The sequence below is a fragment of the Aythya ferina genome (genome assembly GCF_964211825.1).
Source record: "Aythya ferina genome assembly, chromosome: 3".
In the NCBI taxonomy this organism is placed as follows: Eukaryota; Metazoa; Chordata; class Aves; order Anseriformes; family Anatidae; genus Aythya; species Aythya ferina.
In genome coordinates, this window is record NC_140298.1 from 47,447,521 (window position 1) to 47,473,532 (window position 26,012).

General features: G+C 40.4%; 1 protein-coding gene across 2 annotated transcripts in view; it reads right to left on the reverse strand.

Moving 5' to 3' along the window:
- Positions 1-9,661: 9,661 nt before the first annotated feature.
- The window catches only part of PACRG (parkin coregulated), a 221,237-nt gene continuing 204,886 nt past the window's right edge, over positions 9,662-26,012 (reverse strand). For both annotated transcript variants that reach the window (XM_084514662.1, XM_084514661.1), the window contains one exon: positions 9,662-10,136. In XM_084514662.1, the coding sequence (XP_084370788.1) occupies positions 9,976-10,136 (161 nt within the window). In that variant the 3' untranslated portion in view covers positions 9,662-9,975. The remainder of the gene's footprint in view (positions 10,137-26,012) is intronic.

Sequence of the window (26,012 nt, forward strand, 5' to 3'; positions counted from 1 at the left end):
ACAGGGGCTGCTGGGGCTCCTCACCCTGCTCCTGGGCAACTGGCGCATCCCCTCACTGAGGCCCCCTGCTAATGCTCCTGCTGCTACAGATGTGAGTTTACAGCTGGTCTAATGGGCAAGGTATTTTCAGCTGTAATTTATCTTTTTTTTTTTTTTTTTTTTTTTTTTTTTTTTTTTTTTTTCCCTTCTCATTTCTTGTATTTGATTTGGACTGTACAGGGGAAAAAGAGTAATGCATAAAAATACGGTTTAATGTTCCCCTTTAAAATTCAAGTTAAAGGGTTATTACCTATTTCTGTACCAGCAGCTCCTACCATAAGCTTTGCTTTTCCTCCCCCCTGCTAATTTAGTTCCGTTACCAAATCCCACGTTCACCTGTGACCCTGAGCAGGTATTATTTCCTGTGTCAGCAGCCCCAACCCCTTATTACCCCTGCATATATGTGTCTATGGCAGTGTTTGTTTCTTCATTTTTTTTTTTTTCTTCCCACTTTTATTGGGATCTTACTGGAGTAAGTGCAGTAAAGTTCACAGTAAAAATGAAATGTTGCTCACAGCAAATTTCATGATTCTTATATTGGGTAGCAGCAGCAGTTTTGTATAAATTCCTAAATAAACAGATCATATCACTGATTTTTAACCTTGGCTGGTCTTTAAAGCTAAGTGTATACTACTTCTGTATCACATCACCAAGTGATGTAAGATATGGAGCTCTCCAGCCTCCTGACATTTTCTGTAGAAAGTCAGTTAGATACAAAAAGGCAAGTGAAGAACCAGGGTGGGAGATATCCTGGGACATACTCATTCAAGTAAAATGGATTAGAACACCACCACACAGCACTGAGATGAAGATATAGCTAAAACGCAAATATGGTCCATCTAAAGCACTGCTAGAGGTAGAAAAATAAATCACCCAGGGGTAAAAAAAGAAAAAATGCCACAAGAATGTATGTGTAAGACATAGCCAGGGGCCAGTTCCTGCTCTCCTTTTTCATATGAGCAGTGCCTTTGACTTCACTGAGCCCAGCAGCCACATCTGGCTGTGCCTGAGCTGAACCGAAACCAGAGCAGTCACGCGGTGCCGCTTCCTCGTTTCGCTCTCGTGGGGAGCAGGCGCTGAGGAGGAGGCTGGGCACCGGGGAAACATCAGCAGCCACTAGGGTGAGAGGCTGGGATTTATCCTCTTTGCTCACACACATCTTACGTGGGGCCCCAGTTTGCCCAGCCAGAAGCAGGAGCAGCAACACAGGGCTGCAGCTGGCCGACCCCGTGCTGCCCACTGTGCTCCACCTCATCCACCGAGGAGCGAAGGGTCTGAGAGAACAGCATGGAGCTGCATTAAGGGAGGTTTGGGCTGGGGGTTGGGAAAAGGTTCTTCACCCAGAGGGTGGTCAGGCACTGGGACAGGCTCCCCAGGGCAGTGGTCACAGCACTGAGCCTGCTGGAGTTCAACAAGCATTTGGACAATGCTCTCAGACACAGGGTCTGGTGTTTGAGGGCTCCTGTGTGGAGTGAGGAGGTGGACCAAATGATCCTTGTGGGTCCCTTCCAGCTGGGGATATTTGATAAAGGACCAAGTGGGCTGTTGCAGGGTGTGGAAGCGAGTGGTCACAGCTCTTCCCCAGCCCTTTTCCAGGCAAGCGGTGTCCTGGCAGGCCCTGTACTCCCATGGCTGGACCAGGCACCTCCAGCCCTGGCCCGTGCCCCATCCGTGCTGCCAGGCCTTCCCGTACACGCAGCTCAGGGTGAGGGCCATGGCAGCACGGGAGGGTGGGAGGGAGACAGACATCATGGGATGTCACAGGCAAAGCAAATGAAACTGCACCACGTAACACAAGGAAAACATGGAAATTTTCACGAGAAACTTGAAACCAAGAACTAGAAATTAAAAACTACTGTTTGTACAAGTGCCTGCTATTGATCACATCGTACAGAGCAGCCGTGAGCGAGGGTTGTGGGGAAACAAAGCATACGCTCAGCACACCATCCATCTCTACTCCCCAGATATAATTATAACAGTATGGGAGACATGAGAAGGCAGTGCACCACCACGCTCTGCAAATAAAAAGCTGGAAATACTTGTGGGTGCGAAAGGAAACTGGTAAGCAGAGGCAATGCAAACATCTTCTTGGGGAGCTGAAAAATGCTCGAGGAATAAAAGCTTAAAAAAAAAAAAAAAAAGAAAGAAAACAACAGAGAACAGAGGAGTACTATTTTTCTTTCTTTAAGGAGAAAAACAACCATTAAAGTATGTATGAAGGAACACTGCAGGGTTTGCAACTGCCCAATTTTCCTACAGCACGTGGCACCAAATTGTCTTATAATTAAAAGCTGCTATAGTACAGACCACAAAAAAACAATCATGTACTATGCCAGTGGCAAAATTATTGATAGAAAAGGGTCCTACTGAGTTTATTTTGGTCCTGTTACTGTCATCACTGACTTTAAGTAGCAGGATCCACCCCTTAAGGAAAGCCAGAGCATAGTAAGACAGAGGTTTGTTGTTTGTTTTGTTTTTTATTTACACATAGCGTTGTAGGATTTAAAAGCAGAGAGTCAGAATTTAGTAGCTTAAATTTATTTTCTGTGATGAAGATTTGTTTTTTCCTTCTACTGATAAGGGAGAAACCTTATTAATGAGACCTCAGTGGTAGTTACACTGTTACTGCTGCACTGGAAGAGATGTACACATTTTTTTCCCAAGGAGGGTTTAACTGCTTTGTAGACCCATAAAGATATTTCACAGAGAAAGCTTTATTCAATTGGAGCTCTTAAACCTCCTTTGTGAAATGTTGTGGTATTTCGTGAGATATGTGGCCTTTGCTACGCACGTGATGCTGGTAGGTTTCTAGGCATGCAAGTTCAAGAGCTTTATTTTCCAGATATTTTTCAATCAATTAAGCTTGATGGTAATGCTGTATGCACTGTAGAAAGGAAGAAAAATAAAAATAGCGGCTGACTGTCTCCGTCTCCTGCAGAACTAGCCTGATTTGCTGCTGTTGTCTTTGCCTTGCTGCCGGCAGCGTGGCTCCGATGCTGGTTTTGGTGGTTTGCAGGTTTGTGGCCCTGGAATGTTTCTGTTGGGTTTTTGGCTTCCTCAGAAACATTCCTGTGATGTGGGGGATTCCTATCAAAACGATCATCACCCTCACAGCACCAATTGCTTCCCTGCTTTTGCATACAGCCTCCTGCTGAGCTACAGAAAACACGGCTCTGTGTCTACAGGGTTCTTCATGGAGTTTTTTTCCTCAATGTTGCATTTCTGCACACTTGTACAGCCAGCCCCTATGGGGGAGCAAACAAAAGGCCTTTTAGAGGCAATCTTTCAGAATGCTCCTATTGTGCCCTTAATTGCATCAAAGTACACGTGGGCTCAGCTGTATGCGGACATAGTTTTAGCTGTAGGTTGATTTTAAGCAAGCCACACATTTTATACCAAAGCAATGCATAAAAGCAAGCACAAGAAAAAAGCTTTAATTTAGTCACATTACTCCAGTAAGTAAGAATGCATAGCAAGCAATAATTGGATGCAAGAAGTTTAGAGCAGATGTTCCCTTTACTTTGATTCTTGAGGCAGTGTAGTTGCAATTTCTTTCTTTGTAGCAGACATAAATGATTCAGTGTTAATAAAAAAAGTTTCAGGCATAGAGTTCTTCCAGAGCACAACCAAGGAATAAAACGCACACTGCAAAATGGGGTGCTGAGCAAGGAGGCACTCTCCTCCCCCACACCAAGAACATTTTGAAAGAGATCGGGGTTTTATCCTCTATATTTATCCTGCTTTATTATTACAGTAACTGATTTATAACACCTAGCAGAAAGTGTTTCTTGTTATTTTGCCCCCGCTCAGGAGGAATTCAGTTGTTTTCCAGAGGGGAGTGGAAACACAGCATGCTGTTAGTGCCGACGGCAGTCACCAGCCTGCCCAGCAAGGTGCTGGCGCTGCCCTCATGGGCACATGGCAATTTCCCAGCTATGATGGTTGCCACATCCAGCCAACCAAAACGGGAGGCTGCAGCAGGCAGGTTTGGGCAGGGGAGGGATCAAGGAGAAGGCAACTGTAGAAAAGGGGCTCCCCCCAATAGCAGCTGCCTTGGTGTCTTCTTCCGCACCTTGAAAATCCCATGGGGGAGGCCCCAGGCTACCACTTTGCAGCACTGGGGTCCCCACATGGCCCTTCACATCAACAGAAAACCCCACAACATCTCAGCCTCACAAAATTCCCAGGATGGACAAATGGTGGCCCAGAGAAGACAGGTTTAGGCTGCGCAGCTACAGGGCCACAAGAAGCTGGAGAAACACAGCCTTACATCCCATGCACCAGAGAAGAGCTCCCTGCCATTTGCTTTCTCTCCTGCCCCCACCCTCACAGCAGCACAGCTATTTTTCTCCCAGTGCACTGCAGCATTACACAAGGGGAGAAAGGAGGAAGATTTATTGCAGAAATGTTTTGCCTCAGCTACCACCAAGGGAGTGCTCTGGGATGAAGCAGATGCAACTTCCCCAAAATTCACATTTTCCCAAAATGTAAACTGTAAAGGAAAAGCTTTTGCTGGAATAACCATTCCCCGATGGCTCCATCATCAGCTGCCCCTCTGCCCGCTCCGCTCACACAGCTTCTCTATCAGCACCCCAGGGACACAGGAGGAGCAGGAAGCGTGAGCTCTCACAAATGAAGTAATGTCACTAATGCACAAAATAGAGATGGCAAGATGCAAGGAGACCACTCACCACTTCCAGATCTGGAGCTAGGCAAGTAGCGTTGCTTTTAGGCAATTGTTCCATTGGGAAGGGCTTAGAAATTACACCCAGAAAACAGAAATTGGAAGCTGATAGAGCTGGATGGACCGCACATTTCAAGCCAGGCCACTCCCAATTAACGCAACAGTGTGCAACAGGAGGTGGTTGCTCTATGGGACATGAGTTTCTTCTGGCCCTTACCCAGGGGGGCTCAGCATCCAACACTATGTTGTACACTTCGGGACAGGGTGTTTTATAGTTACTTCATGGAGTTTTGGATGATTTTTGAGGAAGTTGACCATGTTTGTTTTTGATCTCTGCACCTATATATGAAGGCAATATGATTTTATGCAGGGACAGTGAGGTCCCACAGAGGGGACAGAGCTACACTGTTTATGGATGCTAGTAGTGGCAATGCTCACAACTGTACATGGGCACACTGTATGCCACAAGCACCAGTACATTTACCTACACCCACATTAAATACCGTGCATCAGTTCACCTCTACCAAGTTGTGTAGAGGTGACAGCCACAAGACAGCCACAGAGGTGGAAGAGGTGCAGAAATGAGGCCCCAAACCAGTGCATTCCCACCATGCCACAGAGCAGGCGGAGGCCAGAGGCAGCAGGTTGGCTTGCTCCTGCTTCTCTTCTGCCCTCCAGCCTTCGCAGAGCACAAGCTCTGGTTCCCATTTCGCCCCACACCCTGGCCAGCCAGGCCAGGGGACACCACAGTGGCAGCACCTCTCAGGCTCCTGCAGACATGGGCCAGGGCAGCCGGCAGGGCACACTCCCAAGAACCTCCTTGGCCACGGGCACACCACAATGTGCACCCTCCCCTGGGGCAGTGCCAGCTCTTCTGTAGCTTCTGGCCCATGTGGATGGCTGTTCGCAGTCCCTCCTCGCAGAGCCAGGCCTGCTCACACTGCAGCTGGGTGGCCAAGGCCCAGCGCTCCTGCCCTTGGGAGGGGGATGCTCACAGCAGGGACCCCCAGGCCTGTGCAGGCCATGTTTGCTGGGCAAGAGCAAGCACAGCCGGGGTTTGCCTGGCACAGATGCTCCCATCCCCTTCCCTTGTGTGCCAGAAGGATCGTGGGGCCGGGGCAGGGAACGTCTCGTCCTGCCAGGGCATGAGCTGTCCTCCCCCGGTCTCCAGGAGGCACAAAGAGACCTCAAGCAGTCTCAGGCAGACAGGCTTTGTACTGAGTTCTTGCAAGCATCACCGCTTTTATTTAAAGCAGAAAACACAGGATGTTACAGATGAGTGGAGAAATGCCGACCGCCCCGCTGCCTGCAGAGCCCCTCAGACTGGAGAATGTTTTTCTGGAAGTCGGAGGGTCTCCAGACAGGATTAGGAAAGCACACAGTGTCTGCTTCAGCTTTCTTTTCTTCTTTTGGGCCCAGCTTGGCCGCAGCTATGCCTCACCCCCGCGAGGAGCCCCCACAAGGCGAGTGGCGGCGAGTGGCCAGGCTTTGATGCCCTGCCACCAGCGTGGGCTTGGCCAGTCCCCAGCAGCCCAGCGCAGCCCTGGCAGTGCCAGAGGCAGGGCACTGGAGCCCCCAAATCCTGCACAGCTTCAGGCAGTCAAGCTGCAGCCACCAGCAACTTGGACCACTACTGCTTCATAGCACCCACAAGATGCCAGGCTTCTCAAATATATGACACCTGATAAAGAGTTCCCTTACACTGCTTTTGGGAAGAGTCTTCCCCCTCCACCCCCATCCTCTCCCCCTTTTTATCCCTGTGTTGAGGATTAGCAAAGAGAACAGCGCAGCTAGATTATTTATTTATTTATTTTATTTAAATGTAAGCATGTGCTTTTTATTCTTCCAACTAAAGAACCACCAGCCAGCCTAAAGCACCTAATGTGTTTATCAAGATAAACTGAATCCACCTCAGACACCAGCTTCAGAAAATCAACCAACAACTTATTTATCTGTCTACAGGGTCCTTTCCCAATGTCACTTACCTTGTGGTGGCCAGAGAGGTAAAAAGTAACAGGAGACCTCATATTAAGACACAGACCACTTCTGGTCTACATAGCTTTAATGGACCTACACTTAATTTATACTCCCTAAAAAACCTGGCCCAGGGTGCCTTTTAATTGATTACAATTAGAAACTCATGATTGGCTGCCCATAGTATCGGTGACCACAATGACATGGTCTGGAGGAAAGAGAGGCAGTTACTATTTTGAAACTACAATTCCATTTTTTGAGCACAGCAAAATAGCTCGGCAGTGTATTGAATGACATAATATTACTCATATGCTTAAGCACCTGGGTCCTTGATCTTGTGCTTTATAAAGTGCTCTGAGCTGTGCTGTAATTGCCTATAAATATGCTGCTGATCATGCTTAAAGGGACACTGGCAAGGTTGGCAGGCCTACAGTTTGACTTCGTAAGATGACATCCTAAAATAGTTTTATTTTCAGTCTTCCTAAATTACTGGACTGCACTTTCTATCAAGCTTCTTTTTATCAGTCCAGCTCCTATGATTAATGACGTTACCCTCTTGAGCATGCAAGTAAAAACACTTAGCTGTAAAACTTTTCCCTTGATGTGAATGGGGCTGACCTCTCTTGCCCTTACAGTTTGCAGTAAGGTCACCCCGTGTTGAAGCAACCTCTTGCGAAAGACATCTTCAAACAGAGAACAGGGCTGTGGGGATCAGGTCTGGGCAAGCCTGGAGCTGCACAAGGTGTCCGTTTTCCAGTGTCTAGCCTGTGTTTGTCAGTCATTAGTTTTGTCCTAGCCAAGCTGAAGGGGAGGAGATGCAAAAATTGCAACAAAGAGCCAGGGAATGGAGTTCAAAGTTGGTGATGTGGCTTCAGCTTCAACAGCTCCTCAGCAGTGCTGCAGTGATGCAAAGGGTGGTGGGATGGGGAAGCTGCAGGGATGAGAGCCCTGTCCCCTGCTGTCACCTCTGCGAGTGGCTCTGTGGTGGGAGCCCAGTGGGGTGGAAGCTGCAGCTGGCCACTGAGAGGCTTTTTGATCACGGGCACAAGTGTGGGGCTGGGCTTTCTCTTCAGGACAGAACATAAATAGCTAAGAAATGAAAGGTGACCTGAGATTTTTCATTTTGTGAGGGACCTGATTTGTTTCAGAGCTGACTAACTCAGCTCCCTTCATGCAGCAGTCCTCCAGCACGTTGCGGACTCATGGTGGAAACGTGCATGTCCCCATAGCCAAACCCACCATTGCCATTAACGTGGGACCAGGGGACAGTGCCCAGGGCAGGCCGGGGGCTGCTGTTTAAGCAGCGGGAGAAACTGTAGGTGAAGGCTGTGTTGCTGTGCCAGGGTGGATGTGTAGAAGGGCATTTTTGGAAGAGAAGATGCGCTCAGCCTCCCTGCTATATCCTGCTAGACTCTGCTCTGTGAGTTTCGAAGACGAAGCTGTTGATTTTCCCAAGACACAGGCCTGCAGCCAGGCTTCACATTCCTTTCTGCCAGGGAGGTGAAAGATTTACAGACACCCTGGATGCGAGGCAGCGCATTTGCTGTGCTTGTCCATCACAGGTATGCGTTAGTCACAGGACAGACGCTGCCTGAACTCTAGGGACTGGAGAGAAACCCTGGCAGTGTGTAACAGAAAATTCAGCAGTAACTGAAAAACAAACAGAAAAGGAAGGTCTCTGGAGCCTGGGAAGCAGGCGCACCTGCAGCAGTCATGCTTGAAACTATGGCTGGGGAGCACTGCTGGCCAGTGGCATCCCTTGGTGCAGCAACTCCTCTTCCTCCTAACTTGTTCTTCAGTCACAGGAAAGAGAAGAAAGTAAAAGAAAAATGTCTCAGGCTGAAGATCCTAAGGAGCAGATACAGGCAAGGCTAATGCCAGCCTAATGTCAGACCCAGCACGGTGTTTCAGGGGTCAGGAAGGCACACCCACACCTAGGGAACAGGGAACAGGGCAGCGCAGGAGCTGTGCCTCTCGCACAGGCTGTCCTTGTCATGTGCGCACGCGGAGGCAGGAGAGCACTCGGAGGAAGCTTTATGCTTCTAACAAAAAGAGTGTATTTTGAGTCCTACTAATTACAGAGAAATACTTGAAAGTGCAACTTGGATATATTTTAAGAGCTTCCAGAAACCAGAATAAACACAAAATGAGCCCGAAGTCTGTACTTTTTAAAACCTCGGGCTTTTTAGACAAAGTTCATATCTCCTGATTTGTTTTGAGCTGACCTGATAATTTTAAATGGTTGTCCTTGAGAACTGTAAAACTTGCTTTATTTTTTTCTAGGCTTATTCCACAGAAATGCTTACAAAGCAATAAAGCCAATCATAAAGCTACGATTATGTCAATTCCGTGTTGTGAGTAAGCAGGGAGAAACTAGCTGAGAAGGAATTCTAGGGGATTACTGTAACCATAGTTATACTGTTTATACTTACATATACTATAGTAATAACAGAAATGTGACAGCAACTGTTCAGCTACAGAAAATATCCAGCACCCTTTAAAATACATGTATATATTATATTTACCTAGATTAATAGGGACTTTAGGAACTGACATATTATGTACACTCTGTCTTCTGTCTGATTTATTCAAGTTCTGTCTGATCATGTTTTTTTTTTTTTCCCATCAAAACTGTGGTCATGCCTGATGTTCACTGACAAGAACCCAAGGTCCAGAGCAAGGTAAACACCTGGAAGCTTAGACCATGAGCGTGTAAGGGACATTAATTAATTTTCTGACAGTGGTTTATAATGGACCACATAAATTTTCCCACTATAATTGGTATATACATTCAACAGTTTTATTGTATGTCGGTGCACATTATTCGGCACAGCTGCTAGAGAGACATTGCTGAACTGGTGTTTCTCTTCCATGACAAACACCTATTAAGCAGTCAGCATAAACTCTTCTTGTTACAGCCTCTGACATCACCCTCAGGGCAAGCGGACACAGAACAGCAATTGCTGAATTGCGTATGAAAATTATAGTTTTATTGTCTATACAACTGAAGGTTTAACTCTGATTCCTGCTCGAGTCAGCTCTGTTATAAAGAAGCAATTCTTTCACGGAACAAACAAGCACAGTACACCATTGTAATCAAAGGAACAGGCACTATTTATGTATTGGAAAGACTTGTTCACAATAGTGCTAACACTCTAATGCCCCAGAAGCCACTATTTTAGCAGCTGTAGAGAAAAAAAGCATGACTAACAAGATGCCACACAGAGTCAGACACAGTTTTTTTAGAACACAAATGGAATCATCCCATTTGATACAGATCAGTTTAATATGCACGACTGGTAAGTAGGGATCATGTATTTAATGTTTATATAAGCAGTTTCTCCACCGCAGCGTTCAAAGGCTTCCAGTGTCTCTTGAATCAGATCTCCGATATTTTCACGCTTCTGCTGGCTGTAGTCTATCCCATCGCCTGAATTAACTGATTAATAAAACAAAAAGAAAAATAATTATATTAAATTTGCTGGTACGCTTTGAAATAATGACATAGAAGATTGGAATTGCTCCTCAGTCACCGTCCCTCTATTAGAAATTTTGCTCTGTGACACAAAACAGCTGAATTTGAAAACAGGATGTTTTTGTTTTTTCTGTAAGGCTCTGTCAGGCTCCCCGTTCATATGCCTTCAAAAGCTGCTCATGTATGCGTTGCTTTAGTATCTAAGTAAAAATCCAAAGAAAACACATGCTATTATAAGATATGGATAGACTCTCTGTTACACAGTTAATCTCTTAATACCATTACTACTTTATTTCATAACATTGCTTATTTAGGACAAAATTCTACTGCCAGATGCATAAATGCTTATCTACAAAATGTGACTTAAGCTAGACTTGCTATGCTTTGAAATCTTCAATAGGTATTGCTTTGGGATTGTTCAATGTTAGACATCATATTCACAGGCTTATGTAGTTTCTGGTTGAGGGGATGTCATTTGGCCTAAAAGAGATGTTTGGAGTATAACATGGCACTCATTCAATTTCTGCTCCCTGAAAAATGTGTAAAATTAAGCCAGTGTCAAAAGGACAAATTATTGCTGCCCCTACACGCTGTAACATTCGCTCCTGCTTTCTCTAACATAGATTAGCAAGGGTGGCACACACTCACACACACAGAGCGTAATCATTCAAAACAAATCACAGTGTAAATAACTGTGAGAACACAAAATACACAAGTAGGAAATAAATCCACCTGCAACGATGCCAAGACATTTAAAAGAGGAAAATATGTTCAATTTTGTTTAAAAACAGTATACTGAAAACTGCCTTAATATGGATATATTTTAAGACATATCAAAAATAATTTGGTAAGAGCATATTGTATGCTGACCAGGTGCAGTGCATTGGCCAGGCGGAGCGGCTGTCGCACCGCCGTGGGGAGTCCACATGCAGTCAGTCAATGGTCTTGCTCCAGGCTGTGGTGGCAATGTGCCCATGTCACACATTTAACATCTCAGATAACGCTGCTTACTTATTACAGCCTCAGCCAGCCGGCTAAGGACATGTTTGTCATGACAACGCAACCAACTTTTTGTGTAGTGCCTGCCTTTCACATCAGAAATGCGGTGCCCACAAGGGGTGAGGGCAGGTTTTGCTCCCAGTGCTGCCTCCACAACACAAGTCCTGTGGGGTATAAACATAGAGTTGCACTCCACCCTTACGTCCTTTCCTTGATCTAAGCCCAAAGATCTGAATTTTAAGCCTGTGACCCTTTACCACTAAACCTGAAAAACCATGCTGATGAAGGAAAAGACAAACACTGAGGTAAAAATTGCCTTTTTCCTGAATATCCATGTTATATATTTGATTGCATTCCAAGTCGATTATGTATGTATCTTATTTTTTTTTTTTTTGAATGTTTACACAAACGCAGATGTGACATAAAAGAACTGGGCTTCAGAGTAGAAAGACATTAAATACTTTGTGATGATTACTCCTAAAGACACAGACAGTTTCCTATAAATTAACTATTTATTTCATGTGTGTGAGAAGCCAGGGTTGTGATATCAACATTGACTACAATGAATTGATTGTAATGTTAGAAATAATAGATTCTGAGAGTGCATAGAAAACAAGAGCTCTTAAATAAAATAGCTTATGGCTTTGGATTAGCTTATACAAAATATATTATGCAAAAAGTAAAGCACATTAAAATTGAGTGCAATTTAGACTAGACATGGTTTGCTCTTGCAGAAAACACCTGAGATCAACTGTGCCTCCTCACCTGTGTTGCATGTGTACTGCCAACACTCCCCAAAACACCTGGAGGTGTTTCTGATTTCACCAGTTTGAGCAAAGGAAACTCTGAACTTTGACCCAAGTCTTGGCAAATACGTAAAGGAATTTTACTGACTTTCCAACCATTTGTCTATTATCTGTAATTTTAAGCCTACACACATGCTCTGTTAATGAGCTTACACAGCTTTCATCATTCTTTCAAAGAAGAAGTAAAAAAATCTACTCTCTGGAAGTAATGGTGATACAATGCATAATGGAGAACTAAGCAAGTTTGGAGGCCAACAAGATGCGGTGATAATGCTGGTAGCAAAGGCATCTTCCAGAATCCCGTGTTGTAGTCTTTTTTATTAGAGCATAGTCTGTACAATAAATTATACCTTAGAAGCTTGATTAAAAGGTGCCCACAAGAATGAGGCCATGGTAAAGGAAATAGTCTGCAAGGGAAGACAATGTGTGATGTACAGACCTTCATTAACATCTTTTTCCTACAGACCATCTGTGCTACATGAAGGTTTGTATCCTCAAGACAGCCATAATTCACATTAAGGTCATGACACAAGTTACAACCAACAATACCAGAAAGGCTGTGTCAGCACTGAGGTCACCTGGTAAGTACCAAAATAGCTATCCCATGCAGTTAGAGGAATTAAAAAATCTTTCAGACAAAAAGATAATGATTAACCCAACAGGACAACATCCACTGAACGGATGAGTCAGAATGATCTGCTCAATGCACCTAAGGGTAAATATCTAGTCATAATAATGATGATTAGTTGGAAAAAATAGCTACTGAAGTGTAGCGATCTCGGCATGCCCTTCTCTGATTTGACTTCAATTCCAAGTTAGTTTGCATGAGGAGCCAACTTTGTCAGCCACAAAAATGTTGCATATGTAAAGTGTGAACGTGGATCTGATTCAAGCTCTTTATGAAGTTGTCCTTTGTGAGGGAGAATAAATCAACATGAAAATGCGAGAAAGCACATTTGTCATATCTTGGTCTCAAAGTGAAATGTCTGGCAAATTCATCATGCATCAAGAACTCTTTTCAGAGCAAATGTTGTTATTGCATTTAGAAGAAACTCACTGAAGCAGTGCTTGCAGATCTAGAGGATTACAATCAAGAAAATATCTTGTTTTCCCTTTCTGGATCAAAACGTTATTTCCCAGTCTCCTAAAGCCTGCACCAAGGGCTCCATGGCCCTGGAAAGCGAGGTGGAAGGCTCTGCACCTGTCAAGACAGGCGCTGGCTGATGAAACCAGCCAGCACACCAAGGCGAGCAGCGGCACTCCCTGCTCTGCCATAAGCACTCATGATGCCAGCCGCTGTAGCTGAGGAAACCCTGCTCAGACCTGCAGGGACTGAACTCAGCATTTGGCAGGGAACGGAGGAGGATTTGAGTTGTGCTATAAAACGTGGTTTGCATTTGAGTCTAGACATGCTTCTATTTGTGATTCAGGACATTAAAGAAAATCTAGTGTTATATGTATTGCATTTCATTTTTAAAAATTTACTATGGTAATACTACAAATTTAAAATTGTATTGCATTAAAGAAGGATAGGCAAGTTTTTCTCAAAGCATTAAGAGCTTCACAGGGCAGTTTTTAAGTCCTAGGGTGGACAAGAAAAGTAAATCAACTGTTAAAGCTCAGGCAGACCTATTCCTACCTCTAGACATTTGTTAGCACCTGAAAGTGGCCTAGACATTCTTTCAGATTATTAGATTTCACTTTGAGGCAGGCCAGATCTCAAATGGGGTTTCTCCCAGATAAGTCAAAGTACCTTTCTGTAAGTCACAGATTGTGCTCCTGATGGTGGCTCTGTTTCATGGAAAGCACAGATTCAAGCTGGAGTTTTCATTTATATACACCTATTGTATAGACATATTGAATACACCTATTGGTGTAGGAACGTTGTAGATCTTGGGATATTGGAATTTCCCCGGATGCTAAATATCTGAGGAATGCTTAGTGTTGGAGCACAGAAACATACTTAAAAGAGATTTCTGAAGACACTGGGAAGAAAGCCCCATGTCCCCAGGTTAAACTTTTTTTTTTTTTTTTTTTTTGGTAATCAAATTGTAATTCAAAGGCCATTCCTTTATTCTGTAAAAAGTTATAAACGCATATATAACCACATAGAGATTTATTTTTTTCTTGGAGCAAGAGGGTTTATCTAACAACAAGAGGCAGAAATTTTTAAACTACTATTAGTTAACAAACAATAGAGAGATGGATATGTTTGGTTGGCTGCTGTTTTGTTGTTGTTTCTTTCTTTCTTTCCTTCTTTCTTTCTTGGATATAAATCCCTAAACCTACTTGGAAAGATAGGCATCATCTCTCCCTGTTTGAATATTGAGAAACAGACATACTGAAAGGTAAAGTGATTTGCTCCAAGTCATGGAAAATATTAGACACAAATCATGCATTTGCACTTTTTGTTATAGATGATGAATGTACTACTAATGGTGAAATTTAACTATGGCAAAAACCACTTTTGAACTGCTACCTCAGTTCATCGTAGTCAAACCAACAGGCCATTTCATCAATTAAAATGATTACATTAATCCAACATGCTAACCACTAACTGCATAAGACTTTTTATTCAAAAAACAACAATGAAGGTATTGCAGTGTGCAGATGTATTACTCAGTATGGAATCATATTTCTACAAAAAAGCCTATCATAGAACAACATACAGTTAAGCAGTACAAACTAACATTAAAATATTTTGTGCCAAATTTCAGGACTTCATCCCTTCCAGGAGTTGGCATCAAAACATAAATGAAAGCTCACTGACATAATATACTGATTGGCATGTATGTGTGTCAGGGTTCACATCTCATAACTTCGCTGCTCAGGTAGAGTTCAGAGCTTAATAAATTTCTCAAAGTCCTCTTGTTAGGATTAGTTTCATTGCCATAAAAGATGTTGGCTTCCTGACCGGAGCGGAAAGTGAAAGCCCCTGATGAGTCAATGCAGCAGGAGGCAGGACTCCTTTGCACCACTCCTGCCACTCTGACTCATAGTTCTGCTTTGAAATTGCCAGCTCCAGGAAGGATGGGGTAGCTTGGTCTCCTTGCTCATTTAATTGCAAGTCTGTGAAAAGTTACAGGATGCTGAGAAATGGAGGGTCACTGGCTAAGAAACAGAGGGTTCATTTTACTCAAGTAAAGGACGAGGCACACGGAGATTACGACTTTGAGTCATTACCAACACAGACATAAAATTCTGTCTTCCATTCCTGAAGGCTCACAGCAACATGGACACCAATTTTAGATGTTTCTTAGGACGTGTCTAGATTATGTGCACACAGAAGCACAAACTGGCCTCACAAAGGCTCCAAATCTCAAAAACTGGAAAGAAGAGACAATAGAGTAATTTAGGTTGGAATAAACCTTGGAATCATCTGGTCCAAATGCCCTGCTCAGAGTCAGCACCATTTTCAAAGTTAGATCAGGTTGCTCAGGGTCAAATACCTGAAGTTGCTCAGTGCACAGTAATCCCAGAACCAGAAATGGTGCAGAGGTCCTTGAGCTGGCAGGGCTCTTCACCAGCCATTTAATATGTGATGAAGGGAAGTGTTCTTTAAATATTAAAACATATTTGGTGAAGATGGATTTTCTGAAGTTGCTTCACGGGGAGAATTGTTGTCTGTTTTGATACAAAGCAAAACCAAGCTTTTGGCATAGAAACAGACACTATCCTGCTTATATAACATTGTTTTTGGAAGCTTAATCATATACAGAAGAAAGAAGCACAGATTTGAATGAAAAACTAATAAAAATTTGTTAACACTCTTGATACTATGAAAATATCATTTGAAAAAGCAACAACAACACAACAAAAACATGTATCTTTCAAAACACATTAAAACATTAAAGCTGGAAGTAATAATAAACTTTAAGGAGGGCAAACCTTTGAATATGCACAAACGTTTTTTTTTTTTTTTTTTTTTTTTGACATTATCAGCATTTAGAGTTCTTTGTCTCTTGCTTTACTTGGCTCCTCATTCTATTTTTCATCACTAGTGCTGAATGTTTATCACTTCTCAGTGCTACAATACTGAAAGATTGCAGAAGAAAATTTCAATCCAAGGAGAAATCATGAACGCTTGGAATTAAGAATACTAATATAGAGAACTTTCTGCTCATCATAAGTTTTATAAAACAAAACCAAAAAACAACCAACAAAACACTTTATACATTTGATATAAATTTGCTGGGTATTGTCTGTCTAAATAAGATGCTTACAAGATTTTTAAAATTCTCATTAGAGGCATTGCATTTTAACATAAAATATAGATTCTTTCTACTGTTATCTTCCGTATGCAGCTAGCTTTTAGCTTATTTCATAAATTAGCATTTATTTTAGAATGCAAGTGTTATTACTGTAAATACTATTCAGAAAGTCAACAATTCAGTAAGTGGAGGAAGCACTCAGATTGGAAAGGAAACATTTGACTGACTTACAATATTTTACTAATGATGCAAGCCTACTGTAGATAGCTGTAACTACTTGTAAATTGCTGCAGTAAAAAAAAACAAAAAACAAAAAAACAAAAAACAAACACACACACACACAAAAAAAAAAAAAAAAAAAAAAAAAACACCATCAAAACCAATAAAAAAAGAATCCACCGAAAAACAACAACTGAAAATGAGCCAAGACAGCAGCTGTTATCACAGTTTTCCATTTCCAGGAAATGTTAGCAACATTAGATGTAATCCATTCTAAATCCAGATTTTTATTTTTTTTTTTTTAAGTTGAACTACAAAATGTAGAAATCACAGATGATATTAGCAAATACTTTTGACGAATGAGGTAAAAAAAGAAGAAAAGATTATTGTACATTTTTCCTCACTAAGCATTTAAACTTCTCCAATTAATTTTGACTTTGAAGTTTGCCTATGTTTGTGCTAGTGATCAATATCAAACAAAGTAGTGTTAAATAATCTTAGATAAACAGCATGCACAACGGGGGAACTGAAACTGGAGTCTGAGATCTCTGTGGCCTTGGTACACTGTTTACCGTTGCAAAATTAGGCCACAAATCATGCTTAAAGTGCAACCAGAGTTGCACCACTTATGTGAATCTGATGTTCTTCCAATCATTTTGGACATATGTAAACTAGTACAAAGTAAATATTTTTTAATGGAAAACACGTTTGGAGAGCAAAATTTGCATAGCTTTCCTGCTCTGATGTGAAATACATTTGCTTGCCACTCTAGCTCCTCATCCAACTATGGCACAATTAATACAAAAGAAATTAAAACTATGGAAACTAAGTGTGTTTATGTGTGTGTTTGTGTGTAATAAACATATATATATATATTAATTAAAAGTGACAAAGCTGAAAGTCCCCAAATGCTTTCATTTTAAAATGTATTGGCTATAACAGCCAATTTTTATCGAGTTCATTCATACTTAAAATCATGGTGCTTGACAACCTGTCCTCCTTCCCCTCTTCTTCCCCTCTTGGAATATTTTTATGTAGCCAAAATTATTTTGAGGGAAAGTATTCTTATTTTTTCTTTACAACAAAAAGCTCAGTAGTAATTTGTTACTCTGTGCTAATAAATCAATATTTTTGAGTATCTGTAACATATTAATGGAATTTGCTGTATCTAAACATGCTACTCAAAACTGATATCATTTCAGGACCTCAATTGGTATAGCTGGCCCGTCAAAAATTTAGTTGTCAACTAAATGACCTCGATGACAGCTTTTGTAACCTTGTAATTGAATGGTGAGCCCTTTATTGCCACTGGAAAGCAACCATATAAAAATGGGTCACTATATTAAAAATTTCCCATCAGAATTATGGGAGCAAGTTGCTAGATATGCCTGAAGTTGCCAGTTTTGTAGTTTTCCTCTTCTCTAGTTAAGTGAAATAAGCAAGAACCCAAAGTCTATTGAGGATGTCTAAGCAGTGATTTGAGAAGGGACAAGGAGATGTAAGCTATGAATGACTGTGCAGATGTGTGAAGATTTCTTTCATTGCTGTGGGACAAAGGCAGAATTTATTCAGTTTAAAGGACAGATAGCTCTGCAACTGGAAAGTAGTGATCTGTCCTGAAACCAGACAGAGAAAGTAATATCACATTAACAGTAATCTGGTGACTGTTTCTTTCTGTGGTTTTCCAATTGGATCAATGCATATGACAAATAAAAAATAATGACCATCCCAAGACATGAATTTGCATATTTTAATGAACAACAGAAGGACATAAAATAAATTCTTATGAAAAACTAGTTGACAGCTATTTCTTTTTTATTAAGAAAAGCTTACATTTGAATTTATAAAGCTTTTCAAACAAACAGAAAAAAAAGTAATTTTTTGATACAACTACATTTTTTTTTTTTTTTTTTATTCCTTGCCTATAAGAATGCAAAGAACGCAAGGTAGATAAAAGAGAAGGAAGATCCTGTCCCCTAGATGTGGTGTTTCTGCAGGTTCACAGCTTTTGACCCGTGAAAGCTGAAGCTTTTAGAAAGCAATACTGGAACTGCATATACATCATATACAGACTGATTTTTAATTCTCTCAAAAAATTGTCTTATGTTTTTAAAAATTTTCAATGCATTAACTGTGAAGAAAGATAAGTGAAGAGGGAGAACTATTTCATTAATGACTCTAACTGGAAAGCACTTGCCCTTCTTTACTTTACACGTGTAACCTTTTGTTGCCTGACCTGTAATTTAAAAGGGTGCCAGGTATGAAGAAAGCAAGAGGTCCAGCAGCATCCAGCACAATGAGCTGAATGCCTGAGATCTTCTTACATCATGGACAGATTTATAAGAAAAGCCATAATGCTTGGAGACATGAAGTGACATGCAAAAACAGCAAGTATCTAAAATCATAGGAAACTTACTCCTGTTGTACAGCAGTTCAGTCTTGTAAAGTGATGCTTAAGGAGACTGTATCCTGATATGCCAAGACACTTCTGTATCCTGGGGCACACAGTTAGGTGAGGACACACTACCACTATCATGGGCCTACAGCTGAACAGAAAGAAAACAGCAAACAGCTGTTCCAAACAATCTTTGCATCTTGTTGTGTCTTTTTGAATTATAAAATAGTAATCTGAAGAAGAGCAACTTGAGGAATGTGGGGTATGAAAGCTCTCCTGTATAGCTTGCTGCATTCTTCCCATCTTGTTCTGAGAAAAGCTTCTTTAGAAAATGTTATTTTAAATATTGGCACTTAGATATCTGCCTTCAAAGAACTCTTCAGCACTTTTTACTGATGTTAAATGACATCATTATCATTTGTTAATTTCTCTGGATCATATATTCCTCTAAACACGTGTTCTGAGATAAATCAATGACAGGAAGGTTGTTTGCTGGCATGCTGTGAAACTACATAACCTGTCTTGATAATTGCTAAAAGGCAACTATCACAGGTACAACTACTTATTGTCCAGCTTGCTATCAAAACGGCAGGGACTTGAATAGTGAAGCATGCTGATACTGTGAGTTCCCGAACTGCCTGACATTTTCATTCATCCAAGAACCACTTTGCTCAATTTCAAGAAACTGAAGGAGCTGAACTGCAACAGCAGTTAACAGGAAAAAATGCCATTGATAACATCAATGGGTTTCTAGGAAGACAGAAGTTACTTACACATGTTTTATCCAGTAACCTGTCCCACTAGTAAGACCACCTACTAAGATTTGAGACAGATGCACTCTTGTAATAGACAGAAAGAAGTTTTTTTTTTGCCCTTATGCAAATTCTGTAAGATTACTCCCTTTACTATCAGTATGGAATCTACTTACTACACCATTTATGTAGTAGGTAGCAGAGTTTCCAGATTGTGTTTTTTAAAATGTAATCCTATTTTTTCCACAATGTAATTGCAGTGTAAAGTTATTAAAATACAAGCATTTTTATGATGCCTAAATAAAATTGTTCATAATAAAGAAAAAACTGCAAATAGCAGGTGTGTATAAAAACAATAAGATGGGAAATAGCTAGTGTTATTTTTTGAGATAAAATTATTATTCATATATATGACAATATTTTAAGAGGATTTTTAAAATATATAAGTATATGCATTTCTTTTACTAAGTTTTATTATTCTTGTTCATTATTTTAAGAAAATTGTGTTATTCCAATAAAACTTGTTAATGCAGAACCTTTTCCCCTTTCCATACAGTGTTTTTCTGAAAAAATAAAATGCAATTGTAAATCCTACCTACAGGAGAAAGAATTAAGACTGTTTTTCTGATTTACAGTGTCCATGATAAAAATTTACTGCTGACATGTATGAGTATATGAAAAAAAATATAATCTTCTATTTCTTACATTGCTTACACGTAAATAATTACAATTATCCATAAGCACATAATCTCTTAAGCCTATACTTGATTTACCACATTTACTGAAATAGACCTTGAAACTTGTCTATTCTGGGACTAGGCATGGAAGTAAAAATGGCTTTTCTGCGTGCAAACAGGATACATGACATGCTCAGCAAGGAAAGTTCCACCTCTCTTCACACTAGTAATACCTTTCCCATATCCGTATGGGTGCCTTTGTGTACAAAACATCCAGCTGCTAACAATGAAGCACTTCTAGCTCAGTTTGTGACACATTTTATAATACATTCACTTCACTACAGAAGCAGTGAATCTGACCGACAATAAGGATTGATAAAAAAATCTTTGGTGCTCAGCTGAATTAGTATTTTGCTCTCTAAACTGCTGGAAAAATCTAACATCTATAAGCTGATGGAGGTGTACTAGTCACAGTAAGTTCATCTCCCTTGCATTGGTTATTTGAGGGTTTACCCTGACATCTTGCTGTGCCAGAGCCTTACAGCCACAGATCACATATTTTGTAATTTGTTAATATCCAGCTAATCCTGACATAACAAGTAAAATACGACCACTTACATTCTCCAATATGTAGGTAAAGCATGCTACATTTTGCAATTGCAATCTTATTATTATTATTTTTTTTTAACGCATCATTCACTCATCTGACAGCCCTTCTATCCCTGGTCCCAGACAAGCCTACATCTGTTCAGATTCAAAAGGAAAACAGCTCAGATACACACAAACACATGTCAGGACAGGGAGGAAGAGACAAACGAAGAAGTCAGTGATACGGCTGAATGCTCTTGGTCAACTCAGGCTAGCCTAGAGGATTCTAACAGCCAAGAAAACAGGTAAATAGCACTGCAGAGCACAATATGCTCTTATTGAGTATTTGCCAGCTTGCATTCTCATGTATTCCGATGAAGAACAAAAGCAAAAAGCTGTCAAGAAAAATCTTCCCTGGTTACTGAAATATGCTGTTTTGCACATGGATAATCTGAGAGTAGCACTCACATTATAACTAGCTTTAATGAAATGGCCATTGCTATGAAAGAAAGTCATGAGGTTTTTTGTTTTGTTTTAAGTAAATTTGGGACATGTTGAAAAGATAGCCTGGAATACAGCTTGACTAAGTGAGAGATACTTCATGAATAATATTATCTCACAGTTTTCCTGGAATGCTTATTGCTTTGTGGATAGGGTCATCCTTCAGAGGAAATAGAGAAGTAACATCTCACAAAATTCCTTTATCACTTTTCTCCAGCAGGTCACAGATGGCTGTTCCACATCCTACACTGCCTAATGCTAATGGTTGCAGTGAGTATAAAGGTCTGTGATGCAACTCTGCAGCTGCAGTGCTGAATTGGTACCCATGGAAGCTCTGGCTCAGGAATAACAGAAAATGCTGCTTCAGAAAAGTATTACCGAGCGTTTCTGGATAACAGCATCTAATGCAGAATGGTGACTTTTGAAGGAAAATATGGAATGTTATTTTAAGGGAAAGGAATAACCTATACTAGTCTATAAATTAATGTCAGCAACATTCTTGAGGAGTCATGAAGAAATTTCATCACTGAATGGTGATATCTGGAATGTGCTTCCTGAATTATTTGTCCTAGCACAGACAAAGTTTATCGGGAACTTGACTGATAAGTAAAATAGACAATTCGTGCCCCAAGGACAAGAATGTGAACATGGGAGGAGTACAAGACAAAGAAAAACAAAGGCTGAAAAAGGAGGAAAGGAAGCCAAGAACATTCATTTGGCTAATTAATTTTCTTAAGCATGCTCCAGAAAGGTTCCAATTTATATGAATAAGTACATTATGGATTAGCATAGTTATTCCATAGTGTAAGCTATTCCACAGTGCAATTTCATGTATATACTGATGATTACCAATCAGTATGTTATATCCAAGCCTGTTGATTTTCAACTGTAATTTAGTAGCAAGACAAGGTGAAAAGTTATATAGGCTTATCTGCACTTCTGTAGCAGGGATCCAATATCTTTGCTTTACAGTTCTGAGCAAGAATCTCACCTACTTATATGTATATTTGGGAAATGATTAGAAGTGAAGGCCAATCTTATTAATATAAGAATAGGGATCCTACAGAATGTGTGCTATCAACATAAGTATTCTCTGTTTTAAGATGGAGGAGGTGGACCAAAGCTGTTGATTAGTATATGAGAAGAGTGGTACCAGTAACCTGCAAGTGCTTAAGTACCTCTCTTTTTCTATTGTCTTCCTTACTTTTAATTACATGGATCAAAAATAGAATCATCCAGACATCTCTTGCTGGTTTGGTAATATCCTCATTATAGAGAAGCATAAGCTTTCCTCTCTGCTTAATATCAAAAAAGGCTGAAGAGTCAATAAGTCATTTTAGGCTTATTTGTTATCAGATCTAGCGCCTCAGCCATCTGCCTCAACAGCTCCCCAAACTGCTGATAGTTGTCTAGCAGTGAGACTATAACTACTGCGTCCAAATCCTCAGGAGTTGTTCAGAAAGGAAAGCTGGTATCAGTCTATTCACATACCTTCACCATTGTAATATATCCATATCTAGCAGCTCAGATGGGCATAAACAGGAGTTATGATTCTAGCTCTGTAGGGGAAGTGGTACTATAAGATAAGAACTCGGTTTTACAGGATAGGAACAATAATAGCACTCATAATTTTCAGCTAACTGACTTGATTTCACATACCCATTGAAGACAACTGTGAGAACAGCCAGGCAGAATTAGAAACATAGTGAGGGAGACAACATCATGGTATAAATTTCTTATAAACAGAATTGAAATTTCAGACCAAATCAAGTCTTTTGCAACACTTAGAATCTGTCACGTGAGCTCTGCAGGAGAATCCATAGGCTTGCACTAGACTTATCTGCATGAGGCAGGTGCTACATTCCCAAAAGAGTTCCCAAGTGAGTAAAAGGCTGAGCGTGGAGTCTCCCAGAGGCAGCCAGTGGGAAATGGCAAGTAGAACCAACTGTCTAAAATCGTGCTTTTCCCTCAAGACGTAGGATTTTGCATCCATCCTGGAGCTACAGCTCAGAACTTTTCCTTAAGATATCTAATCTTCTTGATAGATATCCATTGCTTTTCCTTTTGGGTGACACTGACTACTTTCTTTAAAAGCAAGTTGTGTAGTGATACCTGTTTTCCACAAATGTGTGTTTGTTCAGAGTTACGCCCTTTTAGAATAATAATATAAGTTTTCTACATGTTCTACCAGCTGAAAGGTAGTATCAGCTAAGGCCCGTTCTGTTGCCTTGTATGTGCTGTGTGTATAAAACTGGTACATTAGCAAAAACCCAAGCACGTTTACTGCAATCCTTGCCTCACTGTCAATCTTTACACTTGCAATATGTAACAACTGAGTTGTGCCAATCTTTCTCTCACTATGGGCATGCTGTTGGATCTCTCCCCTCTACCCAGATGCTTACTTTGTTAGAAATTCTACCACTTCTCCAGTCTGACTGAAACAAGACAATAGGTTAGAATATTACAGGAGTTGAGGAGGGCAAAGAGTTACAGCAAAGATATATTGTGGCCCCATAACCCTTGTATTCTTAGGAAGGCAGGTAAAGAAAAATGGGTGAGGGCAGTAATGGCTGCCTTAATTTTTATTTTATGAACATGTAGTGGTGAAGGACCCCTCCAGGAAGCTGGAAACACATACTGCATTGTTCACCTCCCGTGGTTTCAAATCTGAACCTTTCACAATCCAGGAGATTTCACCTAATTATCAAACTAGTTACTCAGAGAGAGTCTCTTTTGACCTTTACGCATATGAGTTAGCAATAAAGAAGCTGTAAGACAGACCTTTTGTTAGATCATGAACTCGTGCCAACGTTTTCGAACAGAGACTCCCAAAGTTTAGCACCTGAATCCAATTTTAGGCAGCTACCTGAGCAGGCTGATCCTGAGCCCTTACCAGTTCCCATATGAAGGCTGCAGTGAAACAGAACATCTGTACATGAGGCTAGTTACTTAAATACAGATTTACATGAATACAGCTACAGTGCCAAGTTTTAAGTGTTTTGACTTGAACTAACTTCCTAACAGATGGTTATTCTGCATCTATCTTCATTTATTTATGGCTGTTTATGTTTGCACAGAAGTAATAACTGATCTAAAAGTGATACAAGCTTATTCCTTTTCTTTTTATAAATTTATATTGCAATAACACTTAAAGATATGATTATAATGTGCAATCTAAAGAAATTACATAAGTATGTTCTCTCTGTATCATACTCATAGAAGAGTATATATTTAATATATTTAAGAAATATTTAAGAAAAAAATGCTACAACTATAATGCAAAGTGAACAAAGATAAATTAGCATCATCTAATTTGTAACATTGCTCAAGCTTAAGCTATATATTAAAAACAACAAAAAGAAAAACAAGAACAACAACAACAAAACAGACAAAAACAATCTTTAAAAAAAACTCTGAAAAAAAAAATAAAGAGAAAATACATAAGTATATATATCAGAAGCTTCAGAAAATGAATTCAACAAAATTCATCCAACATTTCTCAGTAACATAAATCCAATGTGATATAAAATGGTGTCACGAGTAGATATGTGTCCGATTCAGGAAACCATCATGTAAGTGTATGAGTGATTACAAAATCAGGAGTAAAGTGTGCTTATTTATATCAAAACATTTCATAACTAAAGAAGAAGCAAGCAACCCAGGCATCTACAAAGTATTAAGAAATAAAGGGCCTGATACTGCTTTCAGCTCTATTCATACCTCACCATGTAAATCGATGAGTTTCAGAACTATAAATGAGCAAGTTAGCATCTGTCTGTTCACCACACTGATCACTTAGCTTATTGCAATACGAAAAGTACTAACCACATTTTTATCTCTCAGTTTTTTTTCACAGTACCCAAAGTGCAAGAAAATCACAGCCATTCATTATTCTTCTAACTGCAAAAGGCATATGTGACCATCAGACTTTGGCAATGAATACCATGAGAAAGAAAACTTTTCAGCTTTGAAACTGAAAAGTTATATGTAAGTTATAATATCCAAGGAAAACAAACTTTGCAGTGTTCATTTCCTTACGTTATCGCAACATGCATTTTTAATGCATGGCTTTAACTACAACCACCTGAAGAAGATTCAGAAGATCTTTACCATTGCCACCACTTAGTATACACCTATATGTGCACTGAAACACCACTTCATTTGCACTGAGAGATCAGACCTAGAAGGAAAGACAAGGAAATGTCCCACTGAATAAATTTCCCACTGAACAATAATGATTGTTTGTTTCCGTAAGCCAAATAATTTTTTCAGGAAAGATTAACTCAAAAAATTATTGATGTAGAACAATTTTCATCGCATCAGCTGCAGAATTCCACTGGGGAAAACAGAAAGGAGAAACCCTCAGGCCACATTTTGTATGACCTAATTCTTTCAAGGGTACGTTTCTGCAAATTTTTAGGAAGTGACAATGCAAATGAACTATAGTTCCCACTGTGATATTTTCATGGAATCTCTGCATGACCTCCAAACAGCATACTTTGCACCAAGACAAGTACATAGCTGTGTTGTATAGTTTAATTACTTTGGGATGTAAGTGAGCAGAAAAACAATGATCACACATTCAGCAGAAGCTACACTTCTATAAATTTCTGGTATTCTAGTAGTGAGATTCTCAATTTCCAGTCTATACACTGCTACCAGTTAATGATTAGTCTACTACTGTTTTGGTGA